This window comes from Daphnia magna, linkage group LG5 (genome assembly GCF_020631705.1).
Source record: "Daphnia magna isolate NIES linkage group LG5, ASM2063170v1.1, whole genome shotgun sequence".
NCBI classification, from domain to species: domain Eukaryota; kingdom Metazoa; phylum Arthropoda; class Branchiopoda; order Diplostraca; family Daphniidae; genus Daphnia; species Daphnia magna.
This window is the reverse complement of record NC_059186.1, coordinates 6,479,013-6,496,062: the sequence shown is the minus strand read 5'-3', so window position 1 is coordinate 6,496,062 and position 17,050 is coordinate 6,479,013. Positions and strand designations below refer to the sequence as shown.

Below are 17,050 nucleotides of genomic sequence, written 5' to 3'. Positions count from 1 at the left end.
ATTTAAAATTTTGAAAAAAATATTTATATATGATTAATGATTATTGAATTCGTAAACAATTACACTGTTTTCATGACCGGAATTATTTTGTAAACAGTTCTCTCGTCCAAGTCTAGAACGCGGATCTCCCGCGTCGCCGACGGAAACGTATCCAATAAGCCACTAAAAATTTACTACTAGACAGCTAGCATACTGATAAAAATATTTTGGTGTTTCCATATGCTACCCGATTACCCGACCCGATAATGACAAAAACGAGTAATGGAAAGACTCTATTTGAAATTGCAAAAATTGTTCTACTTAGTCGGGGGGTAGGGGAGTCTACCGATAAGGGGTCGTTCACATACTACGTAGTGGGCTTAGGGGGGGAGGGGGTCAGACAAATTACTTCAAAATACTACGGGGGGAGGGGGGGAGCCCGGGGATTTGATACGTAGTAGAAACAAATTTTCAAAAATTTTCCAATTTAAAAAAACAATTTTGTTTTTCCTAAGCTGGCAACGCTGTCGTTGTTTATTTTTGGCGAAAGCTCCTCATGAGCAGTCGACTGTTCAAGAGAAATGATGGTAATAATTGCTAACAGTGAAAATGGTCCGAAAGACGCCGAATGGATTGAGGAAGATGAACTAGACTTGTCAGGCCGAATTCCTGGATATCCAGTGGAAGCAAACAATACTTCAGTTCCCTTAATGCCCATTTGCTCTATTGATGATCATTATGCTAGTCCATGGGAAAATGTTTCTGTTTAATAATTGTATTATTAATCCGTTAAAAAGTAGAATCTGGCAACCAGAAAAATACTTTGCATCGTTAATTTTCAATATGTCACTGTACCAAAAATGATACAAAGAATGCTTACTTTTTTAATACAGAAATAATTGAGTTTCGAAATATATATAGGCCTATATTTTTTAGGGGGGGTCGAGCGAACTACTACGTAATTTCAAGGGGGGGAGTCAGCCCGAACACTTCAATCTACTACAAGGGGGAGGGAGGGGGGTAAAAATCCGCCAAAATCCCACTACGTAGTATGTGAACGGCCCCAAAGAAGGCTTGGCTGAAGAATGCTGATAAAAAAAACGCCGAATTTGATTGAGTGGAAATATCAATACCTCCATAGAAATGTGCACCACAAATTTTAGGGTTCCTTAAGTTATCGGCGTTTTTCTTATCAGCATTCTTCAGCCAAGCCAACCTTCAGCCCGATTAAATCTTCTAAGGATGATTCCAGCGCTTCCGATTTAGGGCAACTTGGGCAGCGAGTCACCATACACGTTTTGTTGTAGACCGAGCAAACAACTTTATCCATCAATAAATGGCGCTCTTCTCCAAGTCCAATAGCGGATAACATGAGTTTTACATTCTGATGGTATATACAAACACAAACTGAATGCGAACCACTGGACCCAACAGTAATGACATGTTTCGGTCTGAGGTCAGCAAATGCGGAAAGGCCGAATGTTTTTATTCCGTCGATGTTTTTATACTTCTTTTTATAATCAGAATGTAGTTCATCTACGTTGACTAGAAGCAAACGTTTTTGTATTTTAAGTCTTTTGCCATTTGGTTGTTTCACACTTTTCACATTTTTCATGCCAGGGAGCTGTCGACTGTATTCATCTGATGTGTAAAAATCGATGATGCGCTGTTTGTCATCATTTGACATCCGACGTGACGCTGTTTTAGCAGCTGGGTACGCTAAAATTCCAGATTGAGTCTTTAATTCACTTGCCTGGGCAGCAGCATATTCACTCACATCAAAATAATCACTTGTTTGTCGATGTGTCCAACTTGCGGGAGCAAGAGTTAAGAGTGATAATTTTTGACCTCGTTTCTCAGTCGATTTAATTTTTTGTTTGACAGCTTTCATCAACTCAGAATAGTCACTTGATTTCAGTTCTAGTGACGAGTCATTTTCACTGCTGAGAATGTTACGTTTGAAATTTTCTAGCGCACTAGCACAAATTCGAGAACGTCTTTCAGCATTACTTTTATCGAGATCAACGATAGGTGTGATGACCGCAGCACTACAAAGAGCGTCAATCACGCGGCGAGGTGTCATTATTTTTTCAAGAACGAAAGGACTCGAAATTTCGTTGTCGTTCTCAATCGCTTAAACATCGTTGTGCCGCGGTGTTTGTGGCTCACGGGAAAGCACAGTTTTTTTTGTTGAGCAACGTGGACATAATGTTTTGCCAGGAATTCACCTTAAATTATTGTCGGCTGAAAACACTCGGTCACTTAATTCAAGATCTAAACGCCACGAATAACGCGCTTGTGAATGTTAAACGGGTCACAACAATTTTTCGCAAAATGGAGCGTTTCGTAGTATTCATAGTACATTGAAAAATGATGAGCGCAGATTGTTTTGACACTGTCACTGCTAAATCTAAACTTAATAACACGCTGTGCGTCAGTAGGCAAATCGAGTAAAACAATTAAATCCAAACTAGTAGTGTACACCTGTTTAAAACAATCAGAATTTACAATTACACCAACACAGCACTTGTCTAAAGAGATATCCATTTTGCGAAATTTGAAACTGAATCAAATACACAACTAAACTGTGCGGAGAACCGTGATTTGAACTACCGATTTCTTGGACTTATGAAATTGAACTGTTCTTTTTTCCAAGTAAAAACCAAATACTTGTTTGGAAATATCATTAACCATAAACAAGCAAACGAATTTTGGAATTGACAAGCTTGTTAACTCTTTCATCCGCCGCCTTCAAAAGGGATCATATGCCGTTGCGCCGCCGTTGCTCCTTTTCTGATCGAAGGGGAGCGACCGCGCCGGAGCGCGCGCGGTGACAGCATGGGGGAATATACACCATTTAAAAAAATATATAACTAAGTAACCGATAACGGGTAAAGCTTCAATCTTTGTGTGGTAATTCATTACAATCATATGAATAACTCTGCCAAAAATGAATGTCGTCCAAACAAAAAGATTTTGTCTGCGAGCATTTAAAAATAAATTCTTTCAATGGAAATTACGCCCTGGCGACAAAAATGTTTCAAAATTGTACCCAAACCAAAAAAAGTAAAAATTTTTCTCTTTCTTATCGTTCTTTTCGTTTTTTTTTTTTTATGAAATTTACCGGGCCAAAAATGGAATTTATCGTAAAAACGCCCAAAAAATAAGTGAAAAGCCCGGAAACTTTAGATTTTTTAAATTCATCTCCTGTTAAGCAAAAAAAAATTTTCTTTTGCAAGGTGTATTGCAATATCATAGAGAACACACAGAAAAAAAATCAGCCAAACCCATTTTTTTTTGCGACGGAAAAAAATGAGTTGGCGTGGACTGACCCACAGCACAGAGTACTGTCCCCGATTGCAAGTCACTTAAGGTTAGTAAATAAATCTATTTGAATTATGTTAAACAATTAAAATAAAAAGACATTAAAATTATCAGGGAACCTACATGAAAATATTGTAAAATAAAGTGACACAACCGTTTCCAACGTCCACCCAGAACCGTTCTATGCGTTGGTTGTGAACCGACCTCCCCACAATTAAAGATCTTTGAGTAGCGTGTACGGTCAGCATGTAACGCCCTACGAGAATATTTTCACCCCCTTTGTCGGTTCTAAACGCAAGAGAAAATTAAAAGATACATATTCATTTCGGTAATCATTGCATTTTTCATTGAAATTATTTACCTCACTCGAGATGGTACGCCATATAGAGCTACGCCTTCAAGAAAGCTGTTCAACACAGTTGCAGCTTTGTTGTTGTTTGCGACCTTCAGGTACATCACCGTTCTTGAGTACCCATCTATGCCCCCATGAATTGCAAAGCCCCAGGTTTTTAACTTCATATGACCGTCTATATGGACAAGGGAGAGAGGAGCCCTTACACTATATTTTCTCCTAATGAGTTTCTTCCCTTGTGGAATGTTGTGCAAATTTTTAACAAATTTAACTGCTGCAACTATCCTATCTCACTGTACAAAAAGACCTTTTTCATCTAATTTACTTTGGGTGCTGACACTACCCAAATTAGGTCTGTCTTTAAACATACTGCTCACAATTTGATTAAGGTCTTCTACACCTATCTCTGCATATTTCCTCAAATTTTCACCTCCCTTTCTGATAGACATCTATATAGAGTTTTATCCCCTACTCCAGTGATCTGGAAAATTTTCTTGACAGAATAACCTAGTCCTAGATTCAAAACGTTAACATTAATATTGCTCAGAAGAATGAAAATGCAGTGCTTTACATTTACCAATGTAGTGTATAATTCTATCCCACAATTCTTCTTTTCCGCTGGACAAGGTATGGTTGAGAAAGACTTTTGCAGCACGATACTGATGGAATTCAAATTCCAAACAGTATCAGATGGCGATTTAAAAGCCTACAAAGTAGGAATTGGATGTCAGCTAGAAACGTAATGATTTAATTAGCATCTTACCTGATGCTTTTGACGAACGAATCCATTTTGTGCCATGCCGTGCTCACTTACGTGACGACTAATTTCAGAATAAACAAATACTGAGGTGTAAATCAACAGGATTATTACAATACAATCGGTTTAGTTGTGTCGCTGTGTCATGAGGCGCGCAGCAACGTTTAACCAAAATAAATTGTGGAAACGTAGTTGATAATCGACCGCTAGATGGCGAATGGGTAGGATTTTTTTTTTACGGTCCTGCACGATTTTTTATTGAGGGAAAACCGTATGCAATATTATAGTACAGTATCCTGTATAAATCATCCTTTTCCCCGATTGTCAGTCAGTCTTGTGTCAGTCTCTCTTGCAGTCTTCTGCAGTCTTCATCAGCAGTCAGTCTTGTGTCTGTCTTGTGCCCTACTTGTGCCAATCATGTTCCAGTCGCTTTTCGTTCATCTTTGAGTCTCTCTGCAGTCTTCATTAGTAAGTCTCTTTAATATCGGACTCGTCTTGTTAACTGTTATCTCGGTCTTTGGCAAAAACGTTGTGCAACAATAAACTCATCATCATCACACACAACGATTCCCCATTCAATATTAAAAGTAAGGACAAGTAAGAAAACCATTACTCGTCCTTACAATACCGATGGCATATGTGTAGAGCCTCTGATTGCTACTCCGTAGATCAGTGTTCGATTCCCGATAAGGAATTGGGAAATATTTGGTATGGTTATAATATTCTTCATTCGAATTTGCTGGGATTATTAATTTTTTTAGAACGAAGTGGATTATTATTTTAAAATTATTTAATAAACAAAAAAAAGCACATATTGCTCGATGAAAATGTGTTCTACATATAAGCGAGAATTTCTCGTTAGTTAACCATAATAAATCATCACCTCATCTGGAATCGAACACCGATCTCCAGCATCACATTAAGAAAGGCTACACCTACGCCATTGACAACGACGTAAACATTTACAGGCAGCTGTGTTTCGGTAAACAACATTACCAAGCCCAAGCCCTAAATTTCCAACTGTCGTTTTAAAAAACACACCACCCTGGGGGTTGCAAAAATGTCCTGACCTGTAACTTGCCTTAAAGCGTAATACCTTAAGGCACTTTTTTTAAATGTCTAGACTTACCCAACCCTACCTTGTCGTGTCCATCACCCCGTCTACCCTCCCCCTTAAAGAAAAACAAACAAAAAACCCACTACCCCGCCAATAGGTGGCTTTAAAAAATTAAATCGGTGCTCGGATTTTTGTGCAGGATTATGGCATTCGGTTTCGCCACGGAAAAAAAATGTATTTTTTTTCACCCTTACTTTTTCTTTTTTTTTACCACTAGCCATCTAGCGCTCGATTTCTAATTCGGTTCCACTTACGTCTTCCTCAATGTAACGTAGCGAAGGATGGTAGTGTGTCCATCTCCATTGCCGTTCAAATGTGCACATCGCGAATTGCAAATCCTGCTAATTGCCTTTATTTCAGGTAAGTTATCCATTATGTCTGTAAAGGCAACGATTGATAATTATTTGCCATTACGGAGTAGACCAACTATTTAAAATATTTTGCAGATCGGGATTCCAGTCCATAGATAATTCAACTGCTAACACACTTACAGTACAAACACGTGTATAACAGTGTAATACTGCCAATTGCCTTTGCTTATGCTATTTGTTGGTTTATTGAGTGATGGAAAGCGAAGTATTAAAGGCTAAGGATGGTAATTTTTATGTTATTCAAATTATTTTCCTTATGTAATCTTTGTTTGTCTAGATCAAATCCGTAGCCTTCAAGCTCAGTTACTAGATCAGAACCGGCAATCAAAGGGAAATTTTTTTCAGACAGTTAAAGATGTTGTTAGAAACTCTTCATTGACGGAAAGGGAAGATGAATTGGCTGATGGATTCAAAAGTACCAAAAAGGTCTATATCATATCAACAATAATTGCTCTATAATGATATTAAGAAAAAAATTTTCTCTCCCAGGGAAAACAATTCTTCAGCGGAAATTGAAAGAAAAAGGGAATTTAAGTAAGCAATGCGAGCAGCTGTTTTGTTGTATGGTAGGAAAATGGCATCGTCATTATATCTGCCCTGTTGAGGAAGATCTAGAAGAATTATCCAAAGTTTCGCTAGGAGTTCGGTCCATAAGCTATTACAGAAGCTGGACCAGTCAAGAAATGGCAGCTGAATTAGAAAAGTAATCAGTTTAGAAAAAAATTGTGTATAGGATACATTAGCTATTTTAAATTCCTTTTTTAAGGGTTTTTAGAGGACTGGATGCCTGTGGAGGGTATTGTTTATGCATGAAGAGTGGTAAATTCCTAAAACATGTTCAAAGTACCGTTCCTGATGGAAAATCTCTGAAGGTAATTAAGTTATATTGAATTGTGAAACAATTGCAAAAATGACTGTTACAAATGTAACAAAAATTTTTTATTATACATAGGGTCTCTTCCCCAAAATGGTATACATTGTTCCTATGCAAAAGGATATAGAAGGAATGGTTGATACCAATTACAATACTGAAATGATTCCTTGTAATGATTGTGGCAGAAACATTGCAAGAGTTAAGCTTTTATCTCATAAAGTAAACAATTGATAAGTACGATTCTAATGGTTTATTTTTTAAATGATAGGGAATTACATTGTTTTTTGTAGTTTTGATGAAACGCGACCTTCATTTGATGGCGTAAAGACTATTCTGCAACCTAAAGTTTCCATGACCTCGCAAGAAAGTCATAAAAAATTTGTTTCACAAGAAAATTCAATGGAAATTGAGGCATTCGTCGACTCAAACGCTGTTGAAATGTCACCACAAAGCAATGTAAACATCACTGATGATAAATCAGCACCATCGGAAAAACAACATGTACCTGCCGCTGTGAATAGCATTATTCATGCATCCAGTCATTTGCCTTACGGACGTCATGTGCATAGTTATCGATCAAGAAGTTCCACTTCCTCCATGAGAAGTTACGAAACAAGTGGTTCATCAACCACGTCTAAGTCAAGATATCGCCCTAAAAGCAATCGATCAACATCAAGGTCAATTTGTCATGTCGATCGCTCTACAAGGCGTCCGAACTCAAGAAAAAGATCACGAAGCAGAGAAACTTTAAGAAGTTTTCACATAAATGGTTCTGAAAAAACATCTAGATCGAGAAACAGCCGCCCTAGTACTCATTCGCATAAAGATACCTCAGCGAGCAACTCCAGAAACACCTCAGGACGGAGATCGACAAGTTCTGATAGGTCTCGTTTAACAACCACATCTTGGCCAAAAAAAAAGGATGCGAAGAAGAGCAAGGAGAAGGTCAAGTTCTGACATGTCTAGTCCCACAAGACAAAGGTACTATAGAGAAAGATCACGAAGCAAGTTGCGAAAACGCTACAGAAGTAGTCCATTAACTTCAAGAAAATGTGATAGAAACGGCTTGCCGAGAGAATATAAGAGGAAAAAGTCATGGAGTAGATCAACGTCAAGATCAAGTTCTGATTTATCTGTTACAACAAATCAGAGTTACTGGAGACCAAGATCTAGAGCTAGATCGATGTCAAGGGCATATTCTAATTTGTTTGTTCTGCAACACCATCTAAATCCTCAAGAAGTCCTCAAGAAAAAAAGTTTGAAATTACCTCGATGCCACCCAATTACACTGCAAAAAAAATTTCGTCGCAAGAAGAACTTCTTGAATATATGAAAGAAGTTGGTGGAACAATTGTCTTAGGGAAAGATATCGAAAGTATGTTTCCTCCATCATCAGAAGTGTTAAAAATTGACATAATAGAAGAACCTAAAGATCTGAAGACTATTTTACCGAGTTGCGATGTAGAAGTGCCAAAAAATGCTGTGAATGACGATTTGTTCTTACCTGTAAACGGCGAATATCCAAATTTCCAGACTGTCTCACAGTACCTTGAGGAGTTTCTCGAAGAAAAACAAAAGCAGATTGATGCAGCTTTCGCGGAAGATGAAGATGAAGAAATAGATCTACAACAGTTGGAAATGGTTATTAATTTATTGTTAAAGCGTGTGAAATCTTTGCGGGGTTTGTTGTATTTAGAAAATTTGGGAGCCGAAGTGATAACAATTAGAGCATACAAAGCACGCAATAGATGTGAATCTATCCTGGGAGTGTTGCACAATTCGCCACATAGTCGGGAACACTATGTTAATGTTGCAGAATTCATCGAAAAGAGGTTAGACCTTATCGTGGGAGATGGGAAGCCGCGAGATCGAAACTTTTTATTGGAAGTCCTATTCCCCGAAAGTCTGAATTTTGTAATTATGGATTTGTTAAACGTGGAATATGAAACCGCTTCTGAAATCAGAAGAAAGGGGTTATCAATGCCACAAATTCGTAATTTATTAAAAAACTACGGTGCTGGCTAGTCTACTATTTTTAATGGTCATTTTTCTTATGCATTTCGCACAAAGATTGTTGTTCTTTCCGTTTTCCGTTCCATTTTCCCAACGTACCATTATGTTCAATCAAGCATTATGTTGTTCAGTGAAGCATCATGTTGGTAAAATCAAGAATAATTGGCTGCTTAAAGTTAATTAATAAAAACCTAAAATTATGACGGTATATTTTTGTTATTCTTATCATTGGAGAAACAATTGCGATTGAGCAACCAGGCCAAAAGCCGCTTCCTTGTGCGTTGGCATCGTGTTAACAGGGTGATCCATTTTGTGTTTTCCTCTCTTTTTTTAATTATTGGATATCAAACAATTTTTCAAGAGTGTTAACAAAAGTCAAAGCGACAGAGCACCCGGATGGTTTTTTTTTTTTTTTAGGTAAACGTGTGCGTGGGCAGAGAAAATCCCCCCCCCCCTTCTCGTCCGGGCTTGTCCAGCGTGGCCGTTAAATTTTCTTGACTACTATTTTCTCTGAACTATAGGGGTCGTTCACATACTACGTAGTGGGCTTAGGGGGGGGAGGGGGTCAGACAAATTACTTCAAAATACTACGGGGGAGGGGGAGCCCGGGGATTTGATACGTAGTAGAAACAAATTTTCAAAAATTTTCCAATTTAAAAAAACAATTTTGTTTTTCCTAAGCTGGCAACGCTGTCGTTGTTTATTTTTGGCGAAAGCTCCTCATGAGCAGTCGACTGTTCAAGAGAAATGATGGTAATAATTGCTAACAGTGAAAATGGTCCGAAAGACGCCAAATGGATTGAGGAAGATGAACTAGACTTGTCAGGCCGAATTCCTGGATATCCAGTGGAAGCAAACAATACTTCAGTTCCCTTAATGCCCATTTGCTCTATTGATGATCATTATGCTAGTCCATGGGAAAATGTTTCTGTTTAATAATTGTATTATTAATCCGTTAAAAAGTAGAATCTGGCAACCAGAAAAATACTTTGCATCGTTAATTTTCAATATGTCACTGTACCAAAAATGATACAAAGAATGCTTACTTTTTTAATACAGAAATAATTGAGTTTCGAAATATATATAGGCCTATATTTTTTAGGGGGGGTCGAGCGAACTACTACGTAATTTCAAGGGGGGGAGTCAGCCCGAACACTTCAATCTACTACAAGGGGGAGGGAGGGGGGTAAAAATCCGCCAAAATCCCACTACGTAGTATGTGAACGGCCCCATAGAGGCCATGTTCATGTGGACTAATAAACAGATAACATCAGGACGTTATTAGTTTCCAGTCTCACACACAGTCCTTTAACTGATGTCGAACGCCACAGCTGTTAATGAAAGTGTTTAGAACTCGTCGTGGCTTTTGAACCAATTTTTCCTTTCAGTGTGTTATAATAATGCTGAAACGGAAAAGAAAAAAAAAAAGAAAAGTTGTCCAACAAAGCACTGTCGTACACTGGCAACAATTTACGTCAACAACCGACAACTGCCTGTTGCTACTTCAACTACCGTTGAACTATAGACTAGTTCAACGGCGTCTAAATTTTTTTTAGTTCCCAATACACGCGTCACTTTTACATAGCTGCAGTACGGCGAAAGCCGTTCCTGCCTCCAAAACAACAACCGACTATTTTCGTTCGCTTGGAAATCCTTAAAGAGAATTGATGATGAATTTCTTGTTTTTGAGTGGAGAAAAGAAATTTTCTTCCGGTTTTTTTTGCCGTTTTATTGCGCGCCGACTATATGGAATTTCATGTCGGAACAAACCATCACTTTGACGACGACTACTTCTGTTCACCCTGGTGTGACTAACGAATCAACGAAAATCTCCCAACCAGCATGGGGGGATTACGAATAAAAAATTGAAATGAAAACGAATAGGGTCGGTTTTTTTTAAGCAGATAAACTTTTATTTTGACGAAGACTACGTACAATCAACCAGGTGTGCGTTGGCTAGTCAAAAAATGGCTCGGTCGTATAGTTGCGTAGCGTTTGTTCACGAAATACTTATGAACGAGATCAGTTTTCTTATTTCTTGTCAGAAATACTGAGAAACATAATCTTGCACCAAAGCTCTTATTTCGATGTAACAATGAATAACATTTTGTTTGGTAATTCCTGAAACTGGGAATCTTTGATAGACAAAATTTTGACTATCTTCCAGTAAATGTTCCAAATGTTCGTAACGATCAGGGATGTGAACTTCTACGTACTCAACCGTCTTGTCACTCTCGTGGATATCGGTGTCAGCAATAAATGTCAATAAATCCTTAACGAGGAAAACACTGTGGAGACTTTAAAAATAAATTCATAAATACACATGTATATATTATTTTTTACCTGATCTAATTCTGTGAAATATTGCCCGAACTCCTTAGAGCACTGGGCAAGATTATCAAGCCCACTGTAATACATTTGATTGGGTGTTTCATTACGGCATGTCCGAATACGATGGCAATTCCAACTGGTCCGAAACGTGTCCAATTCTTGTTGGATCAAGTGAGTGAAGCAATGAAGTAGGGAATACATGTCAACTGAGGAGTCTGGATCTAAAATGTAGGACGATTCCATTTCCCTGCAAATAAATGAGAAATTTGAATAACAAACAAAGAATTGTAGGCGAAAAAAAAACCCACATGAAAATGTTGTAGAATAAACTTATACATCCGTTGCCGACATCCACCCAGAACCGTTCTATACGTTGGTTATGGACCGATCTCCCAACTTTATCGATTTTCTTTGGGTACCGCGTACAGTCAACATGTAACGCCCAACGAGAATATTTTCTCCTCCTTTGTCGGCTCTAAACACCAAGAAAATTAATGGATACTTATTTATTTTACTTTTCATTGCATTTTTCATTGAAATAATACCTTACTCTAGACGGTACGCCATATACAGCTACACCTCCAAGAAAGCTGTTTAACACAGTTGAAGCTTTGTTGTTGTTTGCAACCTTCAGGTATATTGCAATTCTTGAATACCCATCTATGCCCCCATGTATTGCAAAGCCCCAAGTTTTTAACTTCAGGTGACCATCTATATGGACAAGGGAGAGAGGAGCCCTTACACTATATTTTCTCCTAATCATTTTCTTCCCTCGTGGGATGTTTTGCAAATTTTTCGCAAATTTTACTGCTTTAACTATTCTATCTCTCTGGACAACAATACCCTTTCCTTCTAATTTACTTTTGATGCTGACACAACCCAAATTAGGTCTAACTTTTAAGTTATCACTCACCATGCGATATAAATCATCTACAGTTATCTGGGAATATTTGGGCCGAATTTTGACACCTCTTTCCGAAAGACGTCTATATAAAGTTCTTTCTACTACGCCAGTAATTTGGGCAATTTTCTTCACAGCGTAACCGAGTCATTCATTAAAAATAATAAAACTACTATTATCACCCACAAGCATTAAAACCTGTTGCTTTACACTTACCGACATAGTGTACAATTCTATCCCACAATTCTTCTTTTCCCACTGGGCAAGGAGTGACTGTCAAAGACTGTTGAAGCACGGTGCTGATGGAATTTAAATTCAAATCTCTGTCACAAGGTGATTTAAATGTCAGCAGAAGAATTGTTTTCCCTGGACAAACAAAGATTACATAAGGAAAATAATTAGAATAATATAAAAATTACCATCCTTAGCCTTTAATACTTCGCTTTCCATCACTCAATAAACCAACAAATAGCATAAGCAAAGGCAATTGGCAGTATTACACTGTTATACACGTGTTTGTACTGTAAGTGTGTTAGCAGTTGAATTATCTATGGACTGGAATCCCGATCTGCAAAATATTTTAAATAGTTGGTCTACTCCGTAATGGCAAATAATTATCAATCGTTGCCTTTACAGACATAATGGATAACTTACCTGAAATAAAGGCAATTAGCAGGATTTGCAATTCGCGATGTGCACATTTGAACGGCAATGGAGATGGACACACTACCATCCTTCGCTACGTTACATTGAGGAAGACGTAAGTGGAACCGAATTAGAAATCGAGCGCTAGATGGCTAGTGGTAAAAAAAAAGAAAAAGTAAGGGTGAAAAAAAATACATTTTTTTCCGTGGCGAAACCGAATGCCATAATCCTGCACAAAAATCCGAGCACCGATTTAATTTTTTAAAGCCACCTATTGGCGGGGTAGTGGGTTTTTTGTTTGTTTTTCTTTAAGGGGGAGGGTAGACGGGGTGATGGACACGACAAGGTAGGGTTGGGTAAGTCTAGACATTTAAAAAAAGTGCCTTAAGGTATTACGCTTTAAGGCAAGTTACAGGTCAGGACATTTTTGCAACCCCCAGGGTGGTGTGTTTTTTAAAACGACAGTTGGAAATTTAGGGCTTGGGCTTGGTAATGTTGTTTACCGAAACACAGCTGCCTGTAAATGTTTACGTCGTTGTCAATGGCGTAGGTGTAGCCTTTCTTAATGTGATGCTGGAGATCGGTGTTCGATTCCAGATGAGGTGATGATTTATTATGGTTAACTAACGAGAAATTCTCGCTTATATGTAGAAAACATTTTCATCGAGCAATATGTGCTTTTTTTTGTTTATTAAATAATTTTAAAAATAATAATCCACTTCGTTCTAAAAAAATTAATAATCCCAGCAAATTCGAATGAAGAATATTATAACCATACCAAATATTTCCCAATTCCTTATCGGGAATCGAACACTGATCTACGGAGTAGCAATCAGAGGCTCTACACATATGCCATCGGTATTGTAAGGACGGGTAATGGTTTTCTTACTTGTCCTTACTTTTAATATTGAATGGGGAATAGTTGTGTGTGATGATGATGAGTTTATTGTTGCACAACGTTTTTGCCAAAGACCGAGATAACAGTTAACAAGACGAGTCCGATATTAAAGAGACTTACTGATGAAGACTGCAGAGAGACTCAAAGATGAACGAAAAGCGACTGGAACATGACTGGCACAAGTAGGGCACAAGACAGACACAAGACTGACTGCTGATGAAGACTGCAGAAGACTGCAAGAGAGACTGACACAAGACTGACTGACAATCGGGGAAAAGGATGATTTATACGAAGGAGCAAGGTCACTTAGGGTTCGGTGTTCCAAAGGGAATTAATATTTTGTCTGCAAATGTAACACCTATGTGGAGAATTCACACGTTTGAAGGCCAGGTAGAAGGGAGATTGAAGACCGGAACCATCGGTAGATGACCTATCGGCGGAAGAGGGGAAAAGGGTTGTAAGCGCGGGAAAGGAGAAAGGGATGTAAGGAACGCGGCTGACCGTTCCTTACAGTATCGAAATAATTGTGCACAGGCAGCTGGTAGTTAGTCCAGCTGCTATCAGCAATTAATCGGTAAATTTTGTTGTTAATAAAAAATATTTGAATGTCATTTTACCTGTTGCTTTTTTTCCTGTCTTGGAAAAGGAAGAAATAAACACAAAATGGAGAGAATTGGCATGCAGGAGTTTTAGTCTGATCGATAAATTTTCATTACTGGAGCGACGGGATTCATAGGCAAAGTTCTGGTGGAAAAACTTCTGCGATCCTGTACATGAATAGATCGCCTATATTTGCTGATCAGACCGACGCCAGGTGAAGACATCCTCAAGTCCGTCTCCAGGAAATGATCAACTGTAAGGTAAACCCTATGAGGGTTTTCTTGTAAATCAAATATGAGAAGCTTCGGTTATAAATGTAGTTTGATATCTGTTCAAGGTGTTTGAATAGCTCAAGGAAAATCAAGCTAATGCACTGAAAAAACTGATTCCAATCAACGGTGACGTAACTCTGCCAGATCTTGGCCTAAGTGACGAATTAGTGCTGCAGAGTTTTAATTTTGAAGACACAGCTCGTTACCCATAAGTAACGAATTTGTGCTGCAGTGTGAAAATTATTGAAGACGCAGCTCGTCGCCTGAAAGTAAACGAAGTCGCGCTGCAGTCATTGTTAGCCGATGCAGAAGAAGAAAATTCTACTGCTACCTAGTTGCACACACAGTTAAAAAGGAATTCCCCACTTTAAATTGGGGAAAATGAAAGTCCCCACCTATTAGTGGTGGTGCCCACTATTTAGTGTATGGATACACCTACTCATACACTTATTTCAAAGTGTAGCTGCCCACCTAGGTTGGAAGTGGGTATTGGTGTACCTTAGGTGTATATACCCGTAGTACACCAATAAGTGGGGAATTAGGTGGGTTTAGATGTAGCTTGTGGAAAATAAATAAAATCAAAAGAATGAATTCAACAAAAAAAGCAATCAGGTCGCCTTCTTCAAGCGAGTCTGATGCAGTAATTTATTACTGATTGATCCTAGGTTATACAACTTACGAAACAGTGTCCACAACACAACGTAAAGATCAAGATGCAACAACGTTATTTTCGTCGAGGGACTGGGCTGTGGCAATGTTATCGAGGCAGTTAGCAAATTCCTGATTGGAAGCGTTTATCCCGTTTTTTCCAATTTGAAAAACAAATTGCTCAAAAAAAAAAGAAAAAACTTATCTAAGTACTGGGGATATTACAAACGAAAAATAAAAAAAGTTGCAAAAAGAACATGAAAGGCCCTTGCTGGAATGACGGTTTTGTCTATTACCAGATGGAAAGACAAGGGGTGATCCATTGATACAGGAATGGCTGTTGGTGGAATATCTCATCTTTGGATTCCACAATGGTTTAATTGAGAGAATTTTCCTGGAAAACCGAAATAATTAAGAATTGCGTCTATATAAGTAAAAAAAAAAAATAGGAAAATACCTTGACGAAGTAGAAAAGACGACCAAGTTTGGACGAGAAATCTGCCTTCTTTACCCTGCATACGCTGGGCATTACTTTCAGAAACAAACTAATGATCTGAGGGATTCTATCAATCGGATCAAAAAGAAAGAATAAGTTAAAAAAAGGTACTTCATCATACAATTAATTAATTTATAGTCATACCGTCAGTAGATTTTGGCACGTCTACTTTTTGCCTTTCGGCTAGTCCAAGTAAAGACGAGTGGAATCGTCCGAAGAACCACGTCTCCAGGCCAGAGTGCATCCCTTTATATTTACGATGGAAATCGTGCAAAATCTGAAAGAAACATAAGTTAGTAAATCGTTATTTCTTTCAACTGTAGAAATTATAGGCCTACCAGTGATCCATCTTCAAAGTCCACATAGCGTGGATATTCTTCAAACACCTGAGACGCACAGGTGAAGTGTTCAGAAATCTGTTTTTCCCGGAAAATGAAACGTGTTCTCCAAATAGTCATGGATTTTGGTCTTGTTTGTAACAGAAGGACCGTGCACCTTCAGCCAAGATACCAAGCCACAGATTTCAAAAAATATTATCCATTGACTGACAGTTAAAAGTAAAGAAAAATTGTACCATGGACACCATAATTGATTCATCGATCATCACCTTACTTCCCTTGACAGGCATTTAAATTTTTTTTTGCTTTATTCTGGCCTTTTTCTCATTAGGAACATCTGGTGTTTGGTTTTGTTTCCTCTTTCTTACTCCTTTGCTTCTACGCATTTCTTGTAATTTGTCCTCATGAAGCCTATGGCTTTAGGATGGAAGTATATGTCATGGTTCATGGTAACTTTCCCTTCGACGTCAGTGACTTTGGTCCCTAAGCATGGAAAACTCTTCACTAGGGCTTCAGCCCAAAGGTGTTGAGTAGATGTTGAGGGGAAATACTTCAAAGAATCAGTTTTAACAAAATGATCACACAAGATTTGAATAATTATTATTCTTTCTTCACTTGTAATAAATTCTTTGTTTCTTGCCAAGTATTCAACAATCATACGTCTTCCATCACCATGTTCTTGCAAGACTTCCATCACGCTTAATTCATCCTAATTGAAAAATGGGCTGCTGCAGTAATAGTAATCTAAACAAAAACGTTAATCCTTTTTACACACCTTTTGGTTTTCTCGGGTAAATGCATATCTATGGATTCACTACTACTTTCATTCTCATTGGCAACACTTGCTGATTGTTTTTATTTTTCTGATTGTTTAGAAAGATTTTGAGCTACTTTTACTTTTAAGGTGACTAAGAAGCTGCGAAATTTAGCTACTGGACCAATTTTGAATCCCATGCTAGCCACATCAACATCATTCAGCAGCAAAAGCGATTCCCCATCTATCTCATTGCCTAAAAAAAAAATAATGTTAACATAGACGATTCAGCCAGAGAACAACAATGGAACGTATGTTCACCTCTCAAGATATTTGTAATGCTTTCACCAAACCCTTTAAGTTTTAGGTATTCTTCTACT

General features: G+C 38.0%; 3 protein-coding genes and 1 long non-coding RNA gene across 4 annotated transcripts; 1 reads left to right on the top strand and 3 right to left on the bottom strand.

Annotated features, from left to right (window-relative positions):
* Positions 1 to 1,171: 1,171 nt before the first annotated feature.
* Positions 1,172 to 4,104, bottom strand: LOC123472639. Its single transcript, XM_045174515.1, has 2 exons — positions 3,981 to 4,104; positions 1,172 to 2,112 (listed from the first exon to the last, which is right to left on the bottom strand). Exons 1-2 carry the CDS (start codon positions 4,102 to 4,104, stop codon positions 1,172 to 1,174), a joined length of 1,065 nt encoding a protein of 354 aa, XP_045030450.1.
* Positions 4,105 to 6,406: 2,302 nt separating this feature from the next.
* LOC116923370 lies at positions 6,407 to 7,099 on the top strand. The gene is made up of 4 exons (XM_032929822.2): positions 6,407 to 6,603; positions 6,667 to 6,772; positions 6,853 to 6,993; positions 7,043 to 7,099. The coding sequence occupies exons 1-4, from the start codon at positions 6,464 to 6,466 to the stop codon at positions 7,097 to 7,099; spliced, it is 444 nt and encodes a 147-aa protein (XP_032785713.2). The 5' UTR covers positions 6,407 to 6,463.
* A 3,719-nt stretch (positions 7,100 to 10,818) lies between these two features.
* LOC116923600 lies at positions 10,819 to 11,365 on the bottom strand. The gene is made up of 2 exons (XM_045173601.1): positions 11,131 to 11,365; positions 10,819 to 11,059 (listed from the first exon to the last, which is right to left on the bottom strand). The coding sequence occupies exons 1-2, from the start codon at positions 11,359 to 11,361 to the stop codon at positions 10,829 to 10,831; spliced, it is 462 nt and encodes a 153-aa protein (XP_045029536.1). The 5' UTR covers positions 11,362 to 11,365; the 3' UTR covers positions 10,819 to 10,828.
* A 3,739-nt stretch (positions 11,366 to 15,104) lies between these two features.
* On the bottom strand, positions 15,105 to 16,718 carry LOC116923250. Its single transcript, XR_006646637.1, has 4 exons — positions 15,917 to 16,718; positions 15,723 to 15,855; positions 15,540 to 15,645; positions 15,105 to 15,476 (listed from the first exon to the last, which is right to left on the bottom strand). It is a non-coding gene; the product is annotated as an uncharacterized LOC116923250 (long non-coding RNA).
* Between the last annotated feature and the right edge of the window lie 332 nt (positions 16,719 to 17,050).

Coding starts and splice junctions, on each gene's coding strand:
- LOC116923600 (XM_045173601.1), bottom strand. CDS start 11,361: ATGGAATCGTCCTACATTTTAGATCCAGACTCCTCAGTTGACATGTAT. Junction 11,060..11,130: donor ATTTCACAGAATTAGATCAG/GTAAAAAATAAT, acceptor TTCCTCGTTAAG/GATTTATTGACATTTATTGC.
- LOC123472639 (XM_045174515.1), bottom strand. CDS start 4,104: ATGTCTATCAGAAAGGGAGGTGAAAATTTGAGGAAATATGCAGAGATA. Junction 2,113..3,980: donor GGGTAGTGTCAGCACCCAAA/GTAAATTAGATG, acceptor ACGATGTTTAAG/CGATTGAGAACGACAACGAA.
- LOC116923370 (XM_032929822.2), top strand. CDS start 6,464: ATGGTAGGAAAATGGCATCGTCATTATATCTGCCCTGTTGAGGAAGAT. Junction 6,604..6,666: donor ATGGCAGCTGAATTAGAAAA/GTAATCAGTTTA, acceptor TCCTTTTTTAAG/GGTTTTTAGAGGACTGGATG. Junction 6,994..7,042: donor TTAAGCTTTTATCTCATAAA/GTAAACAATTGA, acceptor TTTAAATGATAG/GGAATTACATTGTTTTTTGT.